The sequence below is a fragment of the Ictidomys tridecemlineatus genome, chromosome 1 (assembly GCF_052094955.1).
Source record: "Ictidomys tridecemlineatus isolate mIctTri1 chromosome 1, mIctTri1.hap1, whole genome shotgun sequence".
Classification (NCBI taxonomy): Eukaryota; Metazoa; Chordata; class Mammalia; order Rodentia; family Sciuridae; genus Ictidomys; species Ictidomys tridecemlineatus.
Genome location: NC_135477.1, coordinates 220,989,154 through 221,009,864, shown reverse-complemented (window position 1 = coordinate 221,009,864; position 20,711 = coordinate 220,989,154). Strand labels below are relative to the sequence as shown.

General features: G+C 35.3%; 1 protein-coding gene across 1 annotated transcript in view; it reads left to right on the top strand.

Moving 5' to 3' along the window:
• Positions 1–8,105: 8,105 nt before the first annotated feature.
• The window catches only part of Il31ra (interleukin 31 receptor A), a 49,443-nt gene continuing 36,837 nt past the window's right edge, over positions 8,106–20,711 (top strand). The window contains exons 1-3 of the mRNA XM_078016391.1: positions 8,106–8,178; positions 11,201–11,318; positions 13,771–13,943. Coding sequence (XP_077872517.1) covers positions 8,124–8,178; positions 11,201–11,318; positions 13,771–13,943 — 346 coding nt within the window. The 5' untranslated portion in view covers positions 8,106–8,123. The remainder of the gene's footprint in view (positions 8,179–11,200; positions 11,319–13,770; positions 13,944–20,711) is intronic.

Below are 20,711 nucleotides of genomic sequence, written 5' to 3'. Positions count from 1 at the left end.
GGTGTTAGTTTTTTAGTTTTTTATATATTCTGTATATGAATACTTTTTATATATTCTGGATATGAATCCAGAATATATAAATAGCTGGCAAAGATTTTTCTCCCATTATGTAGGCTATCTCTTCACTTTTTTTAATTAATTTTTTTTAGTTGTAGATGGACATGAGATTTTATAAAATAAAGATTTTATTTTTTGTGGTGCTAAGGATCAAACCCAGTGCTCTCCACATGTGAGGCAAGCATTCTACCACTGAGTTCCAGCCCCAGCCCATCTCTTCACTCTTGATTATTTCCTTTGCTGTAAAGATGCCTTTTCATTTAATATAACCCCATTGTCAATTCTTACTACTATTTTCTAATCTATTGGAGTCCTATTCAGTTCATTGTTGCCTATATCAATATCTTAAAGTATTTCCTCTGTGTTTTCTAAAAGTAGTTTCAGTATCAGGTCTTATATTAAAGTCTTTGATCCATCTTGAGTTGATTTTTGTAAAGTTAAAGGGATTTAATTTCAGTATTCTACAGGCAGATCTCCAGTTTTCCTAGCATGGTTTGTTGAAGAGGCTGTCTTTTCTCCAGTGTGTGTTTTTGTCAAGAATCAGATAGCCACAGATGCACGGTTTTGTTCCTAGGCCCTCTGTTTTATTCCATTGGTCTCCATGTCTATTTTTGAGCCAATTTCATGTGTTTTTGTTACAGTTGCTCTATAGCATATGTTAAAATCATATAAAAACAGTGCCTCTAACACTGTTCTTTTTGTTCAGTATCAATTTTTGTTAAGGATTGCTTTCCTGATTTCTTTCTCAGTGAGTTCATTGTTGATGTATGTTCCTTTTGTATCTTGCTACTTTGCTGAATTTGTTTCTCAGTTCTAAAAGACTTTGGGCGAACTGTAGAGTTTTCTAGGTATAGAATCATATGATCTGCATATAGGGATAATTTGACTTCTTCCTTTCTTATTTATATCCTCTTTATTTATATCTTTTGTCTGATTACTCTGGCTAAAGTTTCCGGTGATATATTGAATAAGAGTGGTGAGCATGGGCACCCTGATCTCATTCCTGATTTTAGAGGAAATGTTTTCATTTTTTTCTCCGTTCAGTATGATGTTGGCCATGGGGTTTGTCATATGTAGCCTTTATTATATTGAGCTATGTTCTTTATTTACCTAGTTTATTCAGAGTTTTTATGATGAAGGGATGTTAACTTTTATCAAAGCCTTTTTTTCCTGCATCTATTGAGATGATCCTGTGTTTTTTTTTTTAATCTTTGATTATATTTGTGTGGTAAATTACATTTATTAATTTGCTTATGTTGAATAAAACTTATATTCCTGGATTGAAACCAACCCAGTTATGATTTATGATCTTTTCAGTGTGATTATGACTTCAATTTGCAAGTATTTTATTGAGAATTTTTGTATCTATGTTTATGCAGGATATTGGTCTATAGTTCTCTTTTTTTGTTGTTATGTCTGTATCAGGTTTTGGCAGCAGAGTAATACTGGCTTTATAGAATGAGTTTGAAAGAATTCCTTCCCTTTTGATTTTATGGAATAGTTTGAGGAGCGTGGATATTAGTTCTTCTTTAAAAGTTTGATAATATTCAATAGTGAATCTACCCAGTCCTGGGCTATTCTTTATTGGGAGACTTTATTATTGCTTCAGTCTCAATGCTTATTATTGATCTATTTCATTTTTTAATATGCTCTGGTTCAATCTTGGTATGTCATATGTGTTTAGAAATTTGCCCATTTCATCTAGATTTTCCTATTTGCATATAATTTATGAAAATATTTTCCAGTGATCCTCTGGATTTCAATGGTATTTATTATAACATCCCCCTTCTTGTGTCTACTTTTGTTTTATATGGGTATTCTTCCTTTTGTTGACTTTGGCTAAGGATTTGTCAATTTTGTTTTTCTAAGAACCAACTCTATTTCATTAATTCTTTTTTGGTGGTTGTATTTTTAGTCTCTATTTATTTATATTTTAGAGACTAAAAATATTTCTGACATTTTTTATTCTCTTCCATCTACTGATATTGGATTTGGTTTTGTTCTTGTTAACCTAGGAATTGAAATGAATCATTAGGTTATTTATCTGAGACCTCTGTTTTTCTTCTGTAGGTATTTACAGCTATAAACGTCTCATAACTGCTTTTGCTGTGTCCTATATGTTCTGGCAGGTTTCATTTTCATTTGATTCTAGAAATGTTTAAATATCCCTCCTGATTTCTTTAATGATCTACTTCTTGTTAAAAAATGTATTGTTTAATATTCATGTGTTTCTATATTTTCTGTCATTGTCTTGCTGTTTACTTATGTTTTTTTTTTCTCTTATGGTGTGATAAGAAGGAAAAAGTATTTAAAAATTTTATAATTGTTAAGAGTTCCTTTTTGGTGTAAAATATGATCTATTTTAGAGAAAGTTCCATGTGCTGATGTTATAGTTTAGATATGAAGTGTCCCACAAAAGTGATGTATTAGATAATGCAAGAATTTTCAGAGATGAAATGATTATGAAATATAATCTATTCAGTGAATTAATCCATAGATATGGATTAACTGGATGGTAACTGTAGGCAAGTAGGGTGTGGCTAAGGAGATGGGTGAGTGGGGTGTGCATTTGAGGTTTATATTTTGTCCTTGGTGAGTAGAGCTCTGTTTCCTGTTTCCATGTTCTGAGCTGCTTTCCTCTTCCGTGCCCTTCCACATGATGTTCTGCTTCACTTTGGGCTCAGGGTTATGGCATTGGCCTTATGTGGACTGAGACCTTTGAAACCATGAGCCAAAATAAATTTTTCCTCCTCTAATTGTTCTTGTTAGGTCTTTTTGTCACAGAAGTGAAAAAGGTAACTAAAACATCTATTGAAAATAATGTATATTGTCTAGTTGTACTTAATAAAATAATCTATATGTGTCAAGCCGATTTGGTCTATAATATAATCTCTGATGTTTCTTTCTTGACTTTTTGTCTGGAAGGTATAACCATTGGTGAGAGTGGGGTATTGAAGTCACTATCATTGTATTTGGGCCTACATCATATCTCCCTTTATGCCCTAGAATGTTTGTTCTCTAAAATTTGGTGCTCCAACATTCATTGGATACATATTTATAATTTTTATATCTTGATGGATATTCCATTTTTTGTCTCTTCTGACTGATTTTGGCTTAACTTCTATTTTGTTAGATATGAGTGTAGCTATTCCTGCTTGATTTGGGATACTATTTGATTATAATATTGTTCTATATTTTTTTCATTTTCAGTCTGTGGTAGTTTATTCTGTATATCATTGCTCACAAGGAGAGTTTCTTGCAGACAGCCAACAGTTGGTCCTTTTAAAAATCCAATCAGTTAGTCTGTGTTTATTAATTAGAGAATTCAGGCCATTTTCATTTAGGGTTATTGACTTGTCCTGTCAGTTTGTTGTTTTTCTTCTGGTTGTTTTTAATGATCTAAGTTCATTTCTTTCTCTCCTATTCTTCTCATTTTTATGGTTTACCGAATTAATCATGGTTGAGTTATATTGCCATATTTGATTCTTTTTATTGTTTTTTAAATTATGTAGGCATGAGAGTAGAATTCATTTTGATGTAATTATAAAATAATGGAATATAATTTGTTCTAATTGAGTTCCCAGTACTTCCCCTTCCCTACCCATTCTCTTACCCCCTGTTCTCTTCCCTCTACTTACAGTTCTTTCTGCTGTTTACTCATAGTTTTTCAAAAAATTAATGTCTTGTGGATGTACATGATGGTGAGATTCACTGTGGTATATTAATATATGTACATAGGAAAGTTAGGTCAGATTCATTCCATTGTCTTGCCTTATCCATCCTTCTTCCTTTTCCTCCTTTCCCCTTTGTTTATTCCTTTGTCCACTGATCTTTCTTTTATTCTTTTTTTTATCCCTCTCCTAATATTTGGAATTACCTTTCACATGTCAGAGAAAATCTTTGACCTTTGATTTTTTTGGAACTGACTTACTTCACTTAGCATGGTAGTCTCCAGTTCCGTGCATTTATGGGCAAATGCCATAAAGTCATTCTTCCTTATGACTAAGTAAGTAATACTCCATTGTGCATATGCCACATTTCCATCATCCATTCATCTGTTCAAAGGCACCTCAGTTGGCTCCATAGCTTGGCTGTTGTGAATTGTGCTGCTATAAACATTGATGTGACTGTGTCATTGTAGTATGCTGGTTTGAAATCCTTTGGATATATACCAAGAAGTGGGATAGCTGGGCCATATGGTGGTTCCATTCCCAATTTTTTGAGGAATCTCCATATTGCTTTCCAAAGTGTTCACACTAATTTGCAATCCCACCAACAATGCAAATCTTGTTTGATTCTTAATTCTCACTTGATTGTGAACTTTTCTAGTAAGATTTATTCTTTCCCATGCTTTTATGATTGTGTTTGTCTTGCCTTATCCTTTATGTATAGGATCCCTTAAGTATCTTCTGTAATTCCGATTTAGTGATCATTAATTCCTTTAGTTTATGCTTATCTTGGAAGGTTTTATTTCACTTTCAATTCTGAAAGATTACTGGAAGATTAGCAGTTTGTTTTGTTTGTAGGGTTTGAATTATAATACTTTACACCCTCCTGGCTTTTAGAGTTTCTGGTGAGAAATATGGTGTTAATATAATGGATATGCCTTAATAAATGACTTGGCACCTCTCTCTTTCAGCTTTCAATATTCTTTCTTTGTTGTGTACTTTTGGCAATTTAACTACAATATGACATGGAGATGTTGTTTTTCTGGTCATTATCTAAATGAATCCTTTACTTTGATGTAAGCATCTCCTAAGATTAAGGAGATTTTCTCCTGTTATTTTATGGAACAGATTTTCTATGCCTCTAGTCTGTACCTTGGCTCTTTTGTCTAAACCAATTATTTAGGTTTGGTCTTTAAATTTTATCCCATAGGTATCGTATGTCCTCTTTGTGATTTCTTTTTTCCCTTTAATACTCTCTGAATGTGATAATTTGTAATCTTTGTCTTCAAATCTTGGTATTTTTATGTTAATCAGCTTTTTATCACTGTGACCAAAAGACCTGACAAGGAGGAAAAGTTTATTTTGGCTCACAATTTAAGAGGTTCACTTCATGGTTCACCAACTGCATAGTTCTGGGTCTAAGGTGAGGCAAAACATCATGCAGAAGGGCATGACAGAGAAAAACTACTCAATTCATGACAGCCAGCAATCAGAGATCTTGAGTGCAAGGAGTCAAGGATAATAAATTCCCAAGGGAAACCTCCTGTGATTTAGTTCCATCATTCATACCCTACTTGCTTATAATTATCACCCATTGATTCATTCAAATCATTAATCCATCTAATTAATTAATCCATATATTAGGTCACAGCTCTCATAATCTAATCAATTCACCTCTGAATATTTCTGCATTTTTCACACACGAGCTTCTGGGGGACTCCTCATAACCAAATCAAAATAATTGGTGAGGTTTGCAGTTGAGTTTTTTGTTTCCCTAAGATTTATGACTAGTTTATTTTCAGAATTGTCATCTCTATTGAATTGTTTTCTCATATCTGGTATTCTCTTCCTTAATTCATCAGTTGTTTATTTGTATGTTCTTTGATGTCATTGATCATTTTAAAAATCAATCTTTTGAATTCTCTGGCATTTTATCTACTTTGATGTCTTTGGGTTCAGTTAATGAAGAGTTATGAACCTTTGGAAGAGTTATATTGCCTTGTTTTTTCATTTTGTGTGTGTGTGTTTCTTGTGTTTCTGTATTGAGATTTGTGCATCTTTTGAGATGGTTCTCTCTTCCACTTTTATGTGAGGATCATCTTAGCATCCTTTGCTTGATGGCTTGGTCCCCAGTACAACTCAGGAGAAAACAAACCATGGTAACAATAACTCGTACTTGCAGCATCATCAGGTTTCCCTCCCTACCTGGGGCCAGGGTTAGGGTCATGGACTACTTTATGCTTTTCTCTGAGTTGCCTTTTTGTTTTTCTCTGCTTTTTAGTTTTCCCATTACCTCTTTCTTCATTCTCAGGGCCCTTCCTCTCTTTTTCTTCTGAAAATATAATTTCTCTTTTGTCGCTCTGACTCTTGTAAATCACATAAAAGACACTTTTATTCTACCTCTTACCTGGAAGCCTGTGACCAGTTTTTATTGGTGATATCTTTATGTTTATAAATCTACATTCTCATTCTGCTTTATCACTTCAGGCATGTTGGATTACTTATATATTTCAGTTGGTACATATATGGGAAAATTTTATCTTTGTAAAAACTGCATGTGACCTTTTCTGAAATGATTTATTTTATTGAAAACCCTTTTTCCTTATGGATGTGTCAAATGAAATGTAGCATCATTCATTTCTTCTGAAATAATGAGTTACTGTTTTTGCATGTCTTTTATTTTTAGAAATCTGTCACCATCTCATCTAGGATAAGACAAGGAGCCAGGAATCTTTTTGTTCTAATAAGCCCCTAGGATACACAAGCAATATTGAATGTCTAACATGTAACAGACATTACCTTGAATAACAAGGCCTCAAAGAGGCATCAGAGAGGTTTCACTTTCACAAAACTGGCTGTGTATGGGGAAGTTAGCAAGTAAACTATTACACAGTATTTTCTGTGACAGGGGCCATAGCACAGACGACATGTTGGAAGGGGTGACTCAAAGGAGGAATTGACTGCTCAGCTCTGTGTGAGAATTCAGGGACAGCATTTTAGAGAAGGCTAGCTTTGAGATGAGTTTGGAAGATGTTTAATTTGCCCAGGAATAAGGGTGTGTGTCGGGAAAAACAAAATGTCTTGATTTTCTTCTAATCTCATACCATAATCATCACATAATTCTTCTGACATCAGGTGGGTAGGGATTTCTCCCACCAGCAAACAAACAATTAGTTCTGCAGCAGCAGATATGGCTGGGTATCCTGTAATCCAATTATATTCTGCTGGAGGTAGCAGTAGATCCCACATGTTGGAGGCTCAGTCTCCAAAAATCCCTCTCCTCAATTTTAGATGCCACGATAAAACCTAGGTTGTTTTTTCTGTGCTTCTGATTGGCTAGAAGTTGGAGTTTACAACTTCCTACTTGGATTCAATTAATTTGTTTAAATGGCTCACAGAACCCAGGGAAACAGGTTTATTGGTTTATTATAAAGAATAATACATATATTAATACAATATTATATATATACAAGGTTATATTATATATACCATATTATAAATAATATTACAAAGAATACAGATATTGGGGGAGGGGTGCAGAACTTCCACCACTCTTTGGGAATGTCCACCTGTTTAGCTATCTGGAAGCTCCTGGACCCCTGACCTTTTGATTTTTATGGAGACTTAATTGCATAGGCATGATTTCTAATAGACTGAAAAAAAACCAACAAAACCTGTATGTGTAGTGTTTTTTCCTCAAAAGTATGAGGAAGGATCCCTGTGGATGAGGGGAGTCCTATGGTCTATTGAATAGGTCAGAGAATTTCATTATGTCCAGCTCCAAGACAAAAGCAGAAGAAGGTTTGAGTTTCTATGACCCAACTTGGAAAAGAGAAATTCTAGTTTCTATAACCTGTCTTGGGAGGCAGTTTTGATGAAGATAATAATAATAATAATAATAATAATAATAATAATAATAATATCACAAAGGGAAAGGGGCATTGGATGAATGTACAAAGCATGGATATGTGCCTAGTATGGTGCTTTTGGGAAACTGTGAGTTGTTCCATTTGGCTGGAATACTTGGGAACTGAGGCAAAGGCCAGAGGATGACTTCAGAGTGGTACAGAAACAGTATTTTTTTTTTTCATGAAGCAGATTCTTGGTGGTGGTTGTAGTTTTCATATTACATAGTAGAGTGCAGTATGGACTAAAGGAAAATATATTGTTATCACACATTTGTGTGATAACATCTGGGGTTGATGGAGTGATTATGAAGAGATTTATGTTATCACAGCCAACAAAACAGAATAAAATTGAATAAAAATAAAACCCTTCCTACTCAAGTATCTGTTTGTCACTTGAAAGGGGTTGTTGGAAAGAGTTAGGAAATAATCTCTCTGGTGACATTTTCAGCTCTCTCTCTCTCTCCAGCCTTCGTGAGCTAATTCAGGAAAAATGTGGATCTTGGCACTATGGATACTTCCTTTATTCTACAAATTCAGCCTGACAGGTAGGTCAGCCTGACCCTTTTATGGATCTGGTGGTTATCCTATTGCCTTCTTTGGAAAAGAATTTTTAACTTCAGTGCCAAAAGACACCCACTTCTAGACAATAGGGAATTTGTGAATGCCCTGAATTTGTGTATGTTGTGCGTGTGTGTGTGTGTGTGTGTGTGTGTGTATACAAGCACATCTGTACTTGAAAGTTTAAATATACCCCTATATATGCAAGTTTGGCAAGATGGCTTATATGACCTCCAAAAAGTTAAGATCACTGTGAGAGTATGATGGTAAGAGCTTGTCTCCTTAGTTTTTGTGTTGATTTATATAACACACACACACACACACACAGACACACACGTAAATACAAAAATAGATAATTTTTACATTTTTTGCCATAAATTCCAAGGATATAAAGGGAAATGAAGCAACAGCATATTTCTACGATGTACCAACCCAACACTACGGGCCTAATATCCATAGAATATTGTGCAGATCTAAGATATGTTAGTTTCATTCCATTTTATGCTGAAAAATTAAGAATCAATACATGTTGGGCTGTGGGAGGATAAGGAAGGCATTATTTACCAGAGTTTAAGTCCTTCTTCTCATATGTCAATGGTCAAGACGAGTTGCATGCCCATGCCTGAGTTCAAAGCACCAAGGAAATAAAATCTTCCTATATGTCAAAGAGAAGGACATATTGATGAACATTGAACATATTGATGAGTATTCATTTTATTTAGCACAAATTTCTAATACCAGTATCAAATGTCCTTCTTTAGACTATTGGTCTCTCTTGCTACATGGCAAGCAGTAAGGGCAAAACAATTGTAGCCCCATATAAACAACCCAGATTGAATGGAATTCCATTTTTTTTGTTACTTTTTTTCTTTTCTCCTAATACCTGTGACATTTTTAGTCCTGAAGACCAGATATGTGACATATTTTATGGCTGATGACTTTGAATATATGTTAACCAAAGCTGCTTCTCTTATATGAATTAGATTCTTTAAAAACAATTGAGATCAAATTCATATATGATATAATCTATCCATTGAAAATATTCAATCCAGGCTAGGGCTATAGCTTAGTGGTAGAGCTATTGCCTAGCATCATGAGGCATTGGATCTGATCCTCAGCACTACATATAAATAAATACATAAATAAATAAATAAAGGCATTGTGTCCATATACAACTAAAAAAATTTTAAAACAAACAAAAAAAGAAAGTTTATAAGACACTGGTAATTGTTATGCTTACAGAATTGTGCAGCTACTACTATAGTTTTCATGACCCAAAAGAGAAGCTTTATAACAGTTAGTAGTCATTCACTATTTCTCTCCTTCTCCCCCAAATATCTTCCCTCTTTCAGCCCAAGGAAATTGCTTGTCTCTTTTCTATCCCTATTTATGTGCCTACTCTGGACATTAAAAAAAATATAACTTCTATTTATAATTCTATATTCTTTGACCAATATTTTCTCATCTCCCATTTCTCCTAACCACCCAAGCACCTGGTAACCACCATTATGTGCTCTACTTTTATGAGATCATCGTTTTTAGATTATATATCTGAGTGAGATCACACATAGCACACACACACATGCACATACATTCACATACTGACATTCTCTCTGAGCCGTGGAGATAGGAGTGACTTGGTGAGTGTGCCAGACTCTCAAGACATTGTTGACTGGCCCTTAGTTCCCCTTATTCTAGACTTTGCACGTTCCCCACGGCAGCTATGAAGTGTTGAGTCTGTGAATATTCTTACCCACCCAAGGACTCCATGGGGAAAGTTTTAAACTATGTGGGCCCTTTGTGGAATGTATTAATGGTGCAGCTTCTAGTCTCCATGTAATAAACTGCATTATTTGGTTCAGGTTCCATTAATTTTGGTCTTGATAAGCATTTGGACTTGGAGATCAAAAGCTTTCTTGTGGTTTTCGGTATGCAAGTAGCAAAGTGAAGGACTTAGAGGAAGCAACTTCTCTGGAAAGAGCTAGAAATATTGACATAATATGAAGGCATATGGCTCTTCCTTATTCCTATTTGTTATTTTTAGGGGCTCCTTTACTCATGCAGACAATGTTCATTTTTTAAATTAAATATATAAATATATATATGTAAATACACATATCTAGAGCCTTTAAAAAATTTTTAAGAGCCTAAACTAAACAAAACACATAATAATGATTATATATTATTATTGTAGTTTGTTGACTACATTCATGATAGAAGGAAATTCTAAGTTTCAACAATAGATTAGTGAAAAATAACGATGTAGATCTTTTCCCATTAAAGTTCCTGGACCCCTGAATTCTACCTATGGACTCCATAAGTGTCTAGATCCTGGTTCTTATCCCTGTATCTAGTTATTCTCCTGGGTGGGGAACTATCTGGAACAAGATATGAAAATGCAGCTGAAGATATTTCTCTATTATACTATATTCTGGGAAAAGAAAATAATTGGATCTTTTTAAAAAATATTTTTTAGTTGTCAATGGACCTTTATTTTATTTATTTATATGCAATGCTGAGAATTGAAGCCAGTGCCTCACACATGCCAGGCAATGCTCTACCACTGAGCCACTACTCCATCCCCAATTATTGAATCTTTTGCATCAGTAACTTACAGTTGAAGTGTGGCATAGTTCAGCATTTTGAGCTTGCTCACATGATCTGTTTCCCAATTATCCAGAATGATTCTATAATTTAATGCTTTACTTAGTATTTAACTAATGCTTAATATTTGCCTGTTTTTTAAAAAATAATTTTTATTTCTCAAATGTTATTTCTTAAGAATATAAAATGTAATTATTAAAAAGTAGAATTCTAACTCTTCAAAGGGAATAATAAAAAAATTAGAAGAGCTAGAATTAGAGTCCTTCGTGAATCTGATTAGGAGAACTTATTATCTAGCAACTAAATCAACAAACCCAGCTTTTGGTAAGCCCGTTTTCAATGAAATTTTTAATGATGACAATATTTATTGTGTACTAAAATTGTGTCTATGTAAATTTTTTTTAGCTCTGCCAGCAAAGCCTGAAAACATTTCTTGTATATTATATTATAAGAAAAATTTAACTTGCACTTGGAGTCCAAAGAAGGAAATCAATTATACCACATACGTTGTTAATAGAACTTAGTAAGTATGGGAGTATGTGTTCTTTCAGTGGGGGCCATGGGAAGAGGCAGAGGCTCCTGATGCACTGATGAGCAAAACTGCTTAGGAAGTAAAATGTTTTCTCAGTTACAATTTCTGTATGGCCACTTTGTCTTTCCAGTGGCTAGGGTAACATCTTGGCTAATTACATCCATGCAGACAGGATCTGCAGCTACATGGGGAGGGGACATAGAGCCACATGATGACCTCCTCTTAGAGCTGCTGGATTGGCTGAGAATAGTCATTAGTTACAAGCAGAGTGGAAAAGTCTGTTTATTTCTTATATTCAACATACCCCTTGTCCTTCCAGCATGTTATACAACTGTCCATTCTTCATGGATGAAGATAGAGTAAGTGGAACTATGATCTAGCACTGAGAAGTGGATTTACCTCAGTCTGCCACTAATTTATTGTATAACCCTAAACAGTATTCCACCAGGACAATGATTCCCAAATTTTCTTTACTATTGAAAGCATCCCTTTTAATTCTGTTTCTATTAGAATAAACTTCTATAATTAAAAATCATCATCCCAGTCAAAAGTTAGGTGTTTTTATATGTGTACTTTTAAAAAAATGTTGAAAATAGCTCATAAAACATTATTTTCTTGTTGTTCCCCTAAAAATAAAGGGACTTATATTGAGACCATTGCAAGATGAACTACTATCTTATCCGTTTTAAAAAGAAAGCCTATGGTTCCAAACCTTTTTTTTTTTAAGCAGAAGATCTTGTCCTGAAAGGGAAATTCTTTTTTTTGTTGTTGTTGTTTTACAAAGAAAGGGAAAAGGCAAACACTATTTTTTGCAGTATCAATGTATCAATGAGCATCTATGTCAGATCAATGCTTTCAGACAGGACTCAGTAAACTTTCTGTAAAGGATCAGACAGTACAGCAGAGGTGGGGAAATTAGCCTGCAGGTCAGACACAACCCATTCTCTTGAATTTATATGGCCCATAGACTTATTGTTTTATGTTGTCAAAATGGTCAAAAGCATAAATCATAAGAAGAAAACTTGGTGCCATATGAAAATTATAATAAAATTCAAATTTCAGTGTCCACAAGTAAGGTTTTACTGGAAACCAGTCTTGCCTATTCATCACAAATTGTCTACAGCAATTTGGGGGCTACTGCAGTAGTGTTTTGTAGTTTTGACAGAGATCAATCTCCTTCCAGAGGCTGCATCTGCAATGCTACCTTGAGGGTATATTTTTCTTGGTGTAATAACTATCATAAATCCTTGAGATCCTTTCTGTTTTCAAGATTCTCTGATTTGGGCTGGGGATATATATAGCTCAGTTGATAGAGTGCTTGCCTCACAATCACAAAAGGCCTTGGGTTCAATCCCCAGCACCACACACACACACACAAATAATAATAATCTATGTGTCTAAGCTCTTTTCCTTTCTCCCACCCCAACAGTCACTGGCACATTACATGTTGAACTTCCTTTTATGTTCGTCTCTGTCTCCTTTGCAATTCCCAGAATCATGTTTGCTATGGTTCTACCCACCCATCTGATTCCTGCTACTATAGGTAAAAGTTACAGCTTAATAGGATCTATCCATCATCATCATCTATGTTAAACCCAGGGGCACTCAGCCACTGAGTCACATCCCTAGCCCTCATTATTTTTTATTTTGAGATAGGGTCTTGCTAAGTTGCTTAGGGCCTTGATAAGTTGTTGAGGCTGGCTTTGAACTTGTGATCCTCCTATATCAACCTCCCCAGTGGCCAGGATTACAAGTGTGTACTGCTAAACCTGGCCATCTATGTGTTTTAATGAGTTTTCTGAAAACAATATATGCTAGTGATAAAAGTCCAATCTGAAACATAAAGAATGTTAAAAAATCACAGACTCAAAGGTGACAACTTTAACAATTTTACTAGGGCCTTTCCAGCTATCTTTAGAATAGTTACATAAATATGTATGTTGACAACGGTGGTCATTACACATTTGATATGCAACTGTTTTTTTTCACCAAAAACAGAATATAGCCATCTTTACATATGAGTAAATATAGATATATTAAAAAGCATTGGTTAAAATCCTACTTATACGTCCACCATAGTTTATTTAACAAATTCTCTTAGACTTTTAAAAAATAATAAATCCTAAAAACTATAATCTGGAATTTCAGAGGCCAATACATTATTTCTTGCCAATAGGAAAAGCATTATGATTGGCTTTTAAGTAGGCTCACAGGGTTTCCAAGGAGGTCTCGAAGGCTCATAGTATCTCAGGAGAAAATAAGCAGGTAACTTTGACCTCTCTTTGAAGCAGAAGGAAACCAAATCCTGAGCCAAGAAAAGAACATCCTGGACCTCAAGAGAAACCCAGAGTAAAACTAAAAAATACAGCTTAATATATTAAGTATGACTACATTTCCAAAATACTATACTAACCTCATATTGAATAATTTTTTTCCTTCAAAGCTCTTTTGGAAAAAAACGTGACATTTGTAAAGCCAATAGTTCGACAGGTGCTTCGTGTTCTTTTTTCCGTCCAACTATAACACCCCCAGATTACTTCACCATTAAAGTGGAAGCTGAAAATAAAGATGGTGTAGCTACATCTGATATTACACGTTGGACCTTAAATGACATAGGTAAGTGTTCTTTGATGTTCTTAGATAGTCTTTATTGAGTCATTACTCTTCTCTTTCTTTTTTCTTTAAAGATGTATTTGTAGACGCAAAGTTCAAGGGAATAGTTGATATGTGTTATGGATATTCAGAAAACTCATTTTCTTATCAAAGAAGGAAGAAAAAAGGCAAGGGAAAGAGGAGGGGAAGGAAGAAGGGTGTGAGTGAGGGAGAAAGTGAGAAGAAAGCAAGCAAAGAAGGAATTAATTGGCCAAATAAGAAAAAAAGGAATGAGAAGAAATATCTGGTCACTGATTTCTTCTTACAGTTTGTTACATAAATTGAATTCAGATAAACAAAAAGACTCCTCCCCTAAACACATTACAAATTATTGTTGCTCATGAAAGAAGAGTAAAACACTTATTTTAAAAAATGTCTCACTAATTCTGACCTTTTACAATTATTTTTTAAAGACTCTTTTTTCCTGTGTTTTATTTATTTACTTTTTTGGTACTGAGGATTTTACCTCGGGTGATTAACCACTGAAGTACATCCTCAGTCCTTTAAAATTTTTTTTTATTGGTTGTGCAAAAAATTACAAAGCTCTTGACATATCATATTTCATACATTTGATTCAAGTGGGTTATGAACTTCCATTTTTACCCCGTATACAGATTGCAGAATCACGTCAGTTATGCATCCAGTTTTTTACATACTGCCATACTAGTGACTGTTGTATTCTGCTGCCTTTCCTATCCTCTACTATCCCCCCTCCCCTCCCCTCCCCTCCCATCTTCTATCTCTACCCCATCTACTGTAATTCATTTCTCTCCCTTGATTTTTTTCCCTTTCCCCTCATATCCTCTTATATGTAATTTTATATAACAATGAGGGTCACCTTCCATTTCCATGCAATTTCCCGACGGGTCTTGCTAAGTTGCTGAAGTTGGCCTTGAACTTGCAGCTTGAGCCTCTTGAGTTGCTGGGATTATAGGCTTGTGCCACTGCTACTGACTCCTGTAATTTTTAAATAACTACTTTATTGAGATATACTTCACATAACATAAGGTTCACCTTTTAAAGTGTTCAGTAGTCTTTATCATATTTACAAAGTTGTACAAACACTTCCACTGTTTAATTCATAACATTTTCATTATGCCACACAGAAATATCAGACTCTTTGGGTAGCAAGTGCCCAATCCTTTACTTACCTTTTCCCCATCCTCAGGAAAGTACAGGTCTAACTTTTGTCTCTATGGATTTGCCTATTATGAACATTTCATATAAATAGAATCATATATTCTATGGCCTTTTGTGTCTGCCTTCTTTCATTCAAATAACGTTTTCAAGGTTTGTCACCCCGTAGCATGTATTAGTTCATCATTTCTTTTTTATAGCTGATTGATATTCCACTGGATGGATATATCACATGTTGTTTATCCATATATCAATTAATATACATTTGGTTCTTAATACTTTTTCATTATTATGAATAATAATGCTTGCTGCAGTCCGGCTGGCTGGGCAAAATAACGGGGTGGGGGGGACTGTGACGAACAACTTGTGTATGTTGATACAGCAGGAGTGGAAGCCGTTTATTATAGGACAACAGAGGTATTTATACATTCCATACAGCTTATCTAATTAACATAAACTAGATACAGCAGTCAACCAATCAGGAATCTCCACACTTAATGGCTCACTGGCATTACTTCACAAACCACTCCCCCTGGCAAAATACCAGGCGCCATCCTGACTTGTTTACAGACCTTAACATTAACCACTCCCTCTGGCAAAATGCCAGGCGCCATCCAGTCTTGTTTACAGACCCTAACATTTGCCAGGCGCCATCCTGACTTGTTTACAGACTCTAACATTTCTTTGGCAAAATCCCAGGCGCCATCCTGACTTGTTTACAGACCTTAACATTAACCACTCCCTCTGGCAAAATGCCAGGCGCCATCCAGACTTGTTTACAGACCCTAACATTTACCAGGCGCCATCCTGACTTGTTTACAGACTCTAACATTTCTCTGGCAAAATCCCGGGTGCCATCCTGACTTGTTTACAGACCTTAACATTAACCACTCCCTCTGGCAAAATGCCAGGCGCCATCCAGACTTGTTTACAGACCCTAACATTTCCCAGGCGCCATCCTGTATTGTTTACAGACTCTAACATTTGCCAGGCGCCATCCTGACTTGTTTACAGACTCTAATAAATACTATGAATATTTCTGTAAAAATTCTTATGTGAGCATGTGTTTCAATTCTCTTAGATATATATCTAGTGAAATTGCTGAGTCATATGATAGAGAATTTTTTGAAGAACCACCAAATGTTATTAAAGTGGTTGTATCATTTAACATTCTCCTCATCCATTTATAAAGGCTATGGTTTCTCAATATCCTTACAGACACACTAACAATAACTGTTGTCCCTCATTTTGATTATAGTCATCTTAGTGAGTGTGAAATGGAATCTTATTATGGTTCTGATTTGCATTTACCCAAAAACTAAGGATGTAGCATCTTTCATATATTTTGTGGCCATTCGTATATGGTTTTTGGAGAAATTTTACTTCATATTCTTTTCCCATTTTTAATTGAGTTGCCTCTTTATTGAAATTTAAGAGTTCTTTATATATATTCCTGGTTTACAAAGAAAACTAAACGAAATTTTCTAATCTCTTTTGACTATATTTAGTATCTATTTAAATATTGTGTAACTTTTCACTGCTTTAAATTTGGAGTAGGGAGGAATTTTAGTCTAAAATAGTAAAACTCTAGAATTATAAAATTGATCTCTGAAGAAACTGCTTTTTATTATCTATTTCTAGGTCCTGGTAAAGTGTTGCTAAGTAGTAAAATATTTTTGGATTCCTTTTATGAGAGAAAAACATATAATAAATAACAATAATATATTTGTAATTAGAATTGTATTTAAATTCAACTGGATGGGATTATGACAGTGCTTTAAGAACAATTGAAAATAGTTTGATTTCTAACTGAAACATGTCTCCCACCACTTAGTGCTAAGAGCCATTAGCCAAGTAGGTATGACAATTTCCTTGCCAGCGTACCCCATGTTGCTTAGAGGAAGGACTCTAAGAAATGGACTTGCCTTGGACATTTGCAGTGACATTGCATGTATGTTTGAGAAAGGTGACCCTGCTCAAGGACCAGGGTGGATCCGGTTTTAGGGAGGATCCTATTGGATTAGGGCAGTTCCAGGTTTAAGGTGTACCCTGCTGGGAATAGGGCGTATCCTGCTGCCTCAGGCATGCCTACTCCTTGAGTTCCTGTTGAGTTCTTGTGGGATTCAGAGAGTATTTTGGGGGATACAGAGCGGAGTGGATGTGTGGATTTTGCCCAGAACGTGAATTTCCCCAGAACGTGTGTAGAGTACCAGTGTGAGTTCGGGAATAAAGAGTTGCTGTTTGAATCTACAAGGTGTGTGGTGGCTCGTGATTTTGTGCCCAGCCAGACTTCGGCAACTTAGGTTTACACTGATAGTTTTGTTTAAGCCTTTTTTCCCCCCCCATAGATAATGCTTGGGTATACTTTTAGTCTAACTTCTGTCATAAGTTATCTTACTAATCAAACTTTTGCTATGTTTGATATGTGTCCTTTTTAAAACTTAAAGTCTATTTTGTCTGATATAAATATACCTACCTCTGCTCTTTGGGTTACTATTTGTATTGAATGTCTTTTTCTTAGTAGTATTTTTTATTGGTGAATTATAATTGAATGTAATAATGGTGAAAGGGTAAAGTTTCTAAGCTGGAAAGCTTGAATGTAAAAGATTAGGTATTATTAAGTTCCTCTGTTACACCCCGATTCCTGAGATAGTTAAGACAATGCCCTACTGGCCATTTAACCTAGGGCCCTGTGCAGTTCGTCACAGGGCCGAACCAATCAGTTTGAATGTGTAACCCGCTTAGGAATGACCAATCACCCCCGCCCGACCTGTTCCCGCCAATGAATGTGCTAATCACGTCTCAGAGTTGTTGTTCAATTTTCCCGCGCCTCATGATGATTTGTTCTGATGTATGCAAAGCCCACCGCCCTCTCCAGAAAGTGTACTTAAGCTCTGCTTGACCTCTGCTCTGGGATCTGGGCTGCTCGCCCTTCTTGAGGGAGCACGGAGCCCCAGTGCGCTGGAATGGATCCCCAATAAATCCCCCCTTGCCAATTGCATGAAGTCAGTCTCTTGTGTGGTCTCTTTCTCCGACCCTTACAATGGGCTTTGTCTTCACATTTACGTACATGCACATAGCATAATTTGGTCAATTACATTCCTGAGTACCTCTTCTTTCCCTCCCACCTCTGGATCCCCTTCCTCTACTCTACTGGCCTCCCTGCTATTTTCATGAAACCCCTCCTGCTGTTTTGATCTTTTTACTTTCAACTTACTTTTGACTGTAGATTAAAAGTGAGTCTCTTGTAGATAGAATTCAATTGAATCATTTAAAAGAATCTGTCTGCCAGTCTATGCCTTTTGTTAGGAGAGTTTAGTTCCTTTACATTTAGAGTAATTGAAAAAGGAGAATTATTTTCACTGTTTTGTTCTTTTCCCTGTATGATTTGTAGCTTTTGGCCTCTTATTTCCTTTATCACTGCCTTCTTTGCATTTAGTTGATTTATTGTAGTTATATGTTTTTGTTTCCTTCTCATTTCCTCTTGTGTATATTCTTTGTGGTTACCATGAGGATTACATATATCACCTACACTTATAATCATCTAATTTGAATTGATACCATGTTACCTTGAATTGCATACAGAACTTATGCCTTCCCAATTCTTCCCCATTTGATGCCATGGATATCATAGATACTCACTAATAGAGATTTATAATTAATTTAATGCTTTAATCTTTTAAGACCCATGTAAAACAAAAGGACTTATGAGCCAGAATCATAATAATAATTGTTTTCGATTCCTCATGTATTCATTTGTACCAGAGGTCTTTTCATCTTCAACTGGCTTCAAGTTACTGTCTAGCATCCCTTTATTTCAACATGAAGGACTCCCTTTAGCATTTGTTTTAGAACATGTCTACTGGTTTATAATAAGCTCCTTTAGCTTTTGTTTATCTAGCAATGTCTTAATTTCTCTTTTAGTTTTGAAGAACAGTTTTACTAGATACAGAAGTCCCAGTCCCAGTTCTTTTTGTTTTTAAAGTTGGGTGCAAAAGCTCATACCTATAATTTCAATTACTCAGGGTGCAACAGCATATATCTATAATTTCAGCCACTCAGAGTGTAGCAGGAGGATTGTAAGTTTGAGGCCAGCCTGGGCAACTTAGCAAGACCCTTTCTCAAAATATAATTTTTAAAAAGGGTTGATGGTGTAGCTCAGAGGTAGCTATAGCTCTGGAATCACGAACACATGGAATTACTGAACTCAATCCTCAGTACCACACACAACTAAAAAAAAAAAAATCAGCACTTTAAATGTACCATGCCACTGCCTTCTGACCTCTAAGATTTTGTTGAGAAATCAGTTTATAATATCATGACATATCCCTTGTTTATGAGTTGCTTCTCTCTTGCTGCTTTTGAAATATTGTTTTATCTTTCTACTGTCTAGTTGTGGGTCTTTTTAGTTAGGTTTATCTTACTTGGGATTTTTTGGGATTCTTGGACTTGTAGATTCATGTATTTCATCAAATGGGAAGTTTGCCCATTATTTCTTTGAATAATCTTTCTGACATTTCCTTTCTCTCTTCTCCTTCAGAGACTCTCAATTGTATAATTGGCCTGCTTGATCATGTCTCACAAGTCTCTCAGGTTCTGTTAACTTTTCCTCGTTCTTTTTTCTTTTTGCTATTCAGATTTAGTTATTTCAATTGTCTTATTTCCAAGTTTGCTGATTTCTTCTTGTGCCTGCTCAAATTTACTCTTGCATCACTCTACCAAATTTAAAAATTTTCAGTTATTGAAGTTTTTAGTTAGGTTTATCTTACTTGGGATTTTTTGGGATTCTTGGGCTTGTAGATTCATGTATTTCATCAAATGGGAAGTTTGCCCATTATTTCTTTGAATAATCTTTCTGACATTTTCTTTCTCTCTTCTCCTTCAGAGACTCTCAATTGTATAATTGGCCTGCTTGATCATGGTAAGAAAAGACCCAAGCAGACTCTAAAATTTCACCTTGGATGGATCCCAAAACTCAGAGCAAGTCTAGCTAATCTGTGAAAGACTGTCCCAGTAGAGTCAGTATATAAACACTAGGAGAGGTGGCTATTGTTTCAAATATCAGAATCTTACTCAGCTTCTCTTTAGGACCTTATGTCATCTATTTTATGTTTCCCTACATAATTTCTTGCCCCAGGCTTCTACAGGTGTGAAGTCTTTCTATAGCTTTCATGAGTTGTTCCTGACACTTTTCCAACCTGAGATTCAAATTAGGCAAAACAAGAGGCCAGCCCTTTCTTCTTCAGACAGGTTAGAATGTTGTAAATAAGGTATACTCTGTTCCCTCCAGTTGAAGGAAGGGAATTAGGAACTGGGTTGCCATCTCCTTTCTACCAAGACCACTGACACAACACAAATAGTGTGGAGCAAGGCAAATAAGACTGCCATAAAACTTTTTTCCTACCTTTCTGAAGGTGACATTTTCTTAATTTGATATTCTAGATTGGTTAGTATAAACCTCAGATAGATTTCCAGAGTTCCTGCAAGCTTAGTCTACTCAGTTTCTGTCCATTTTTGTTTTTCTTTTTTTCAATGTTTCCATTAAGGAACAAAAATTTGGAGTTTCCTAGTCTACCATTTTGCTTATGTGACTCA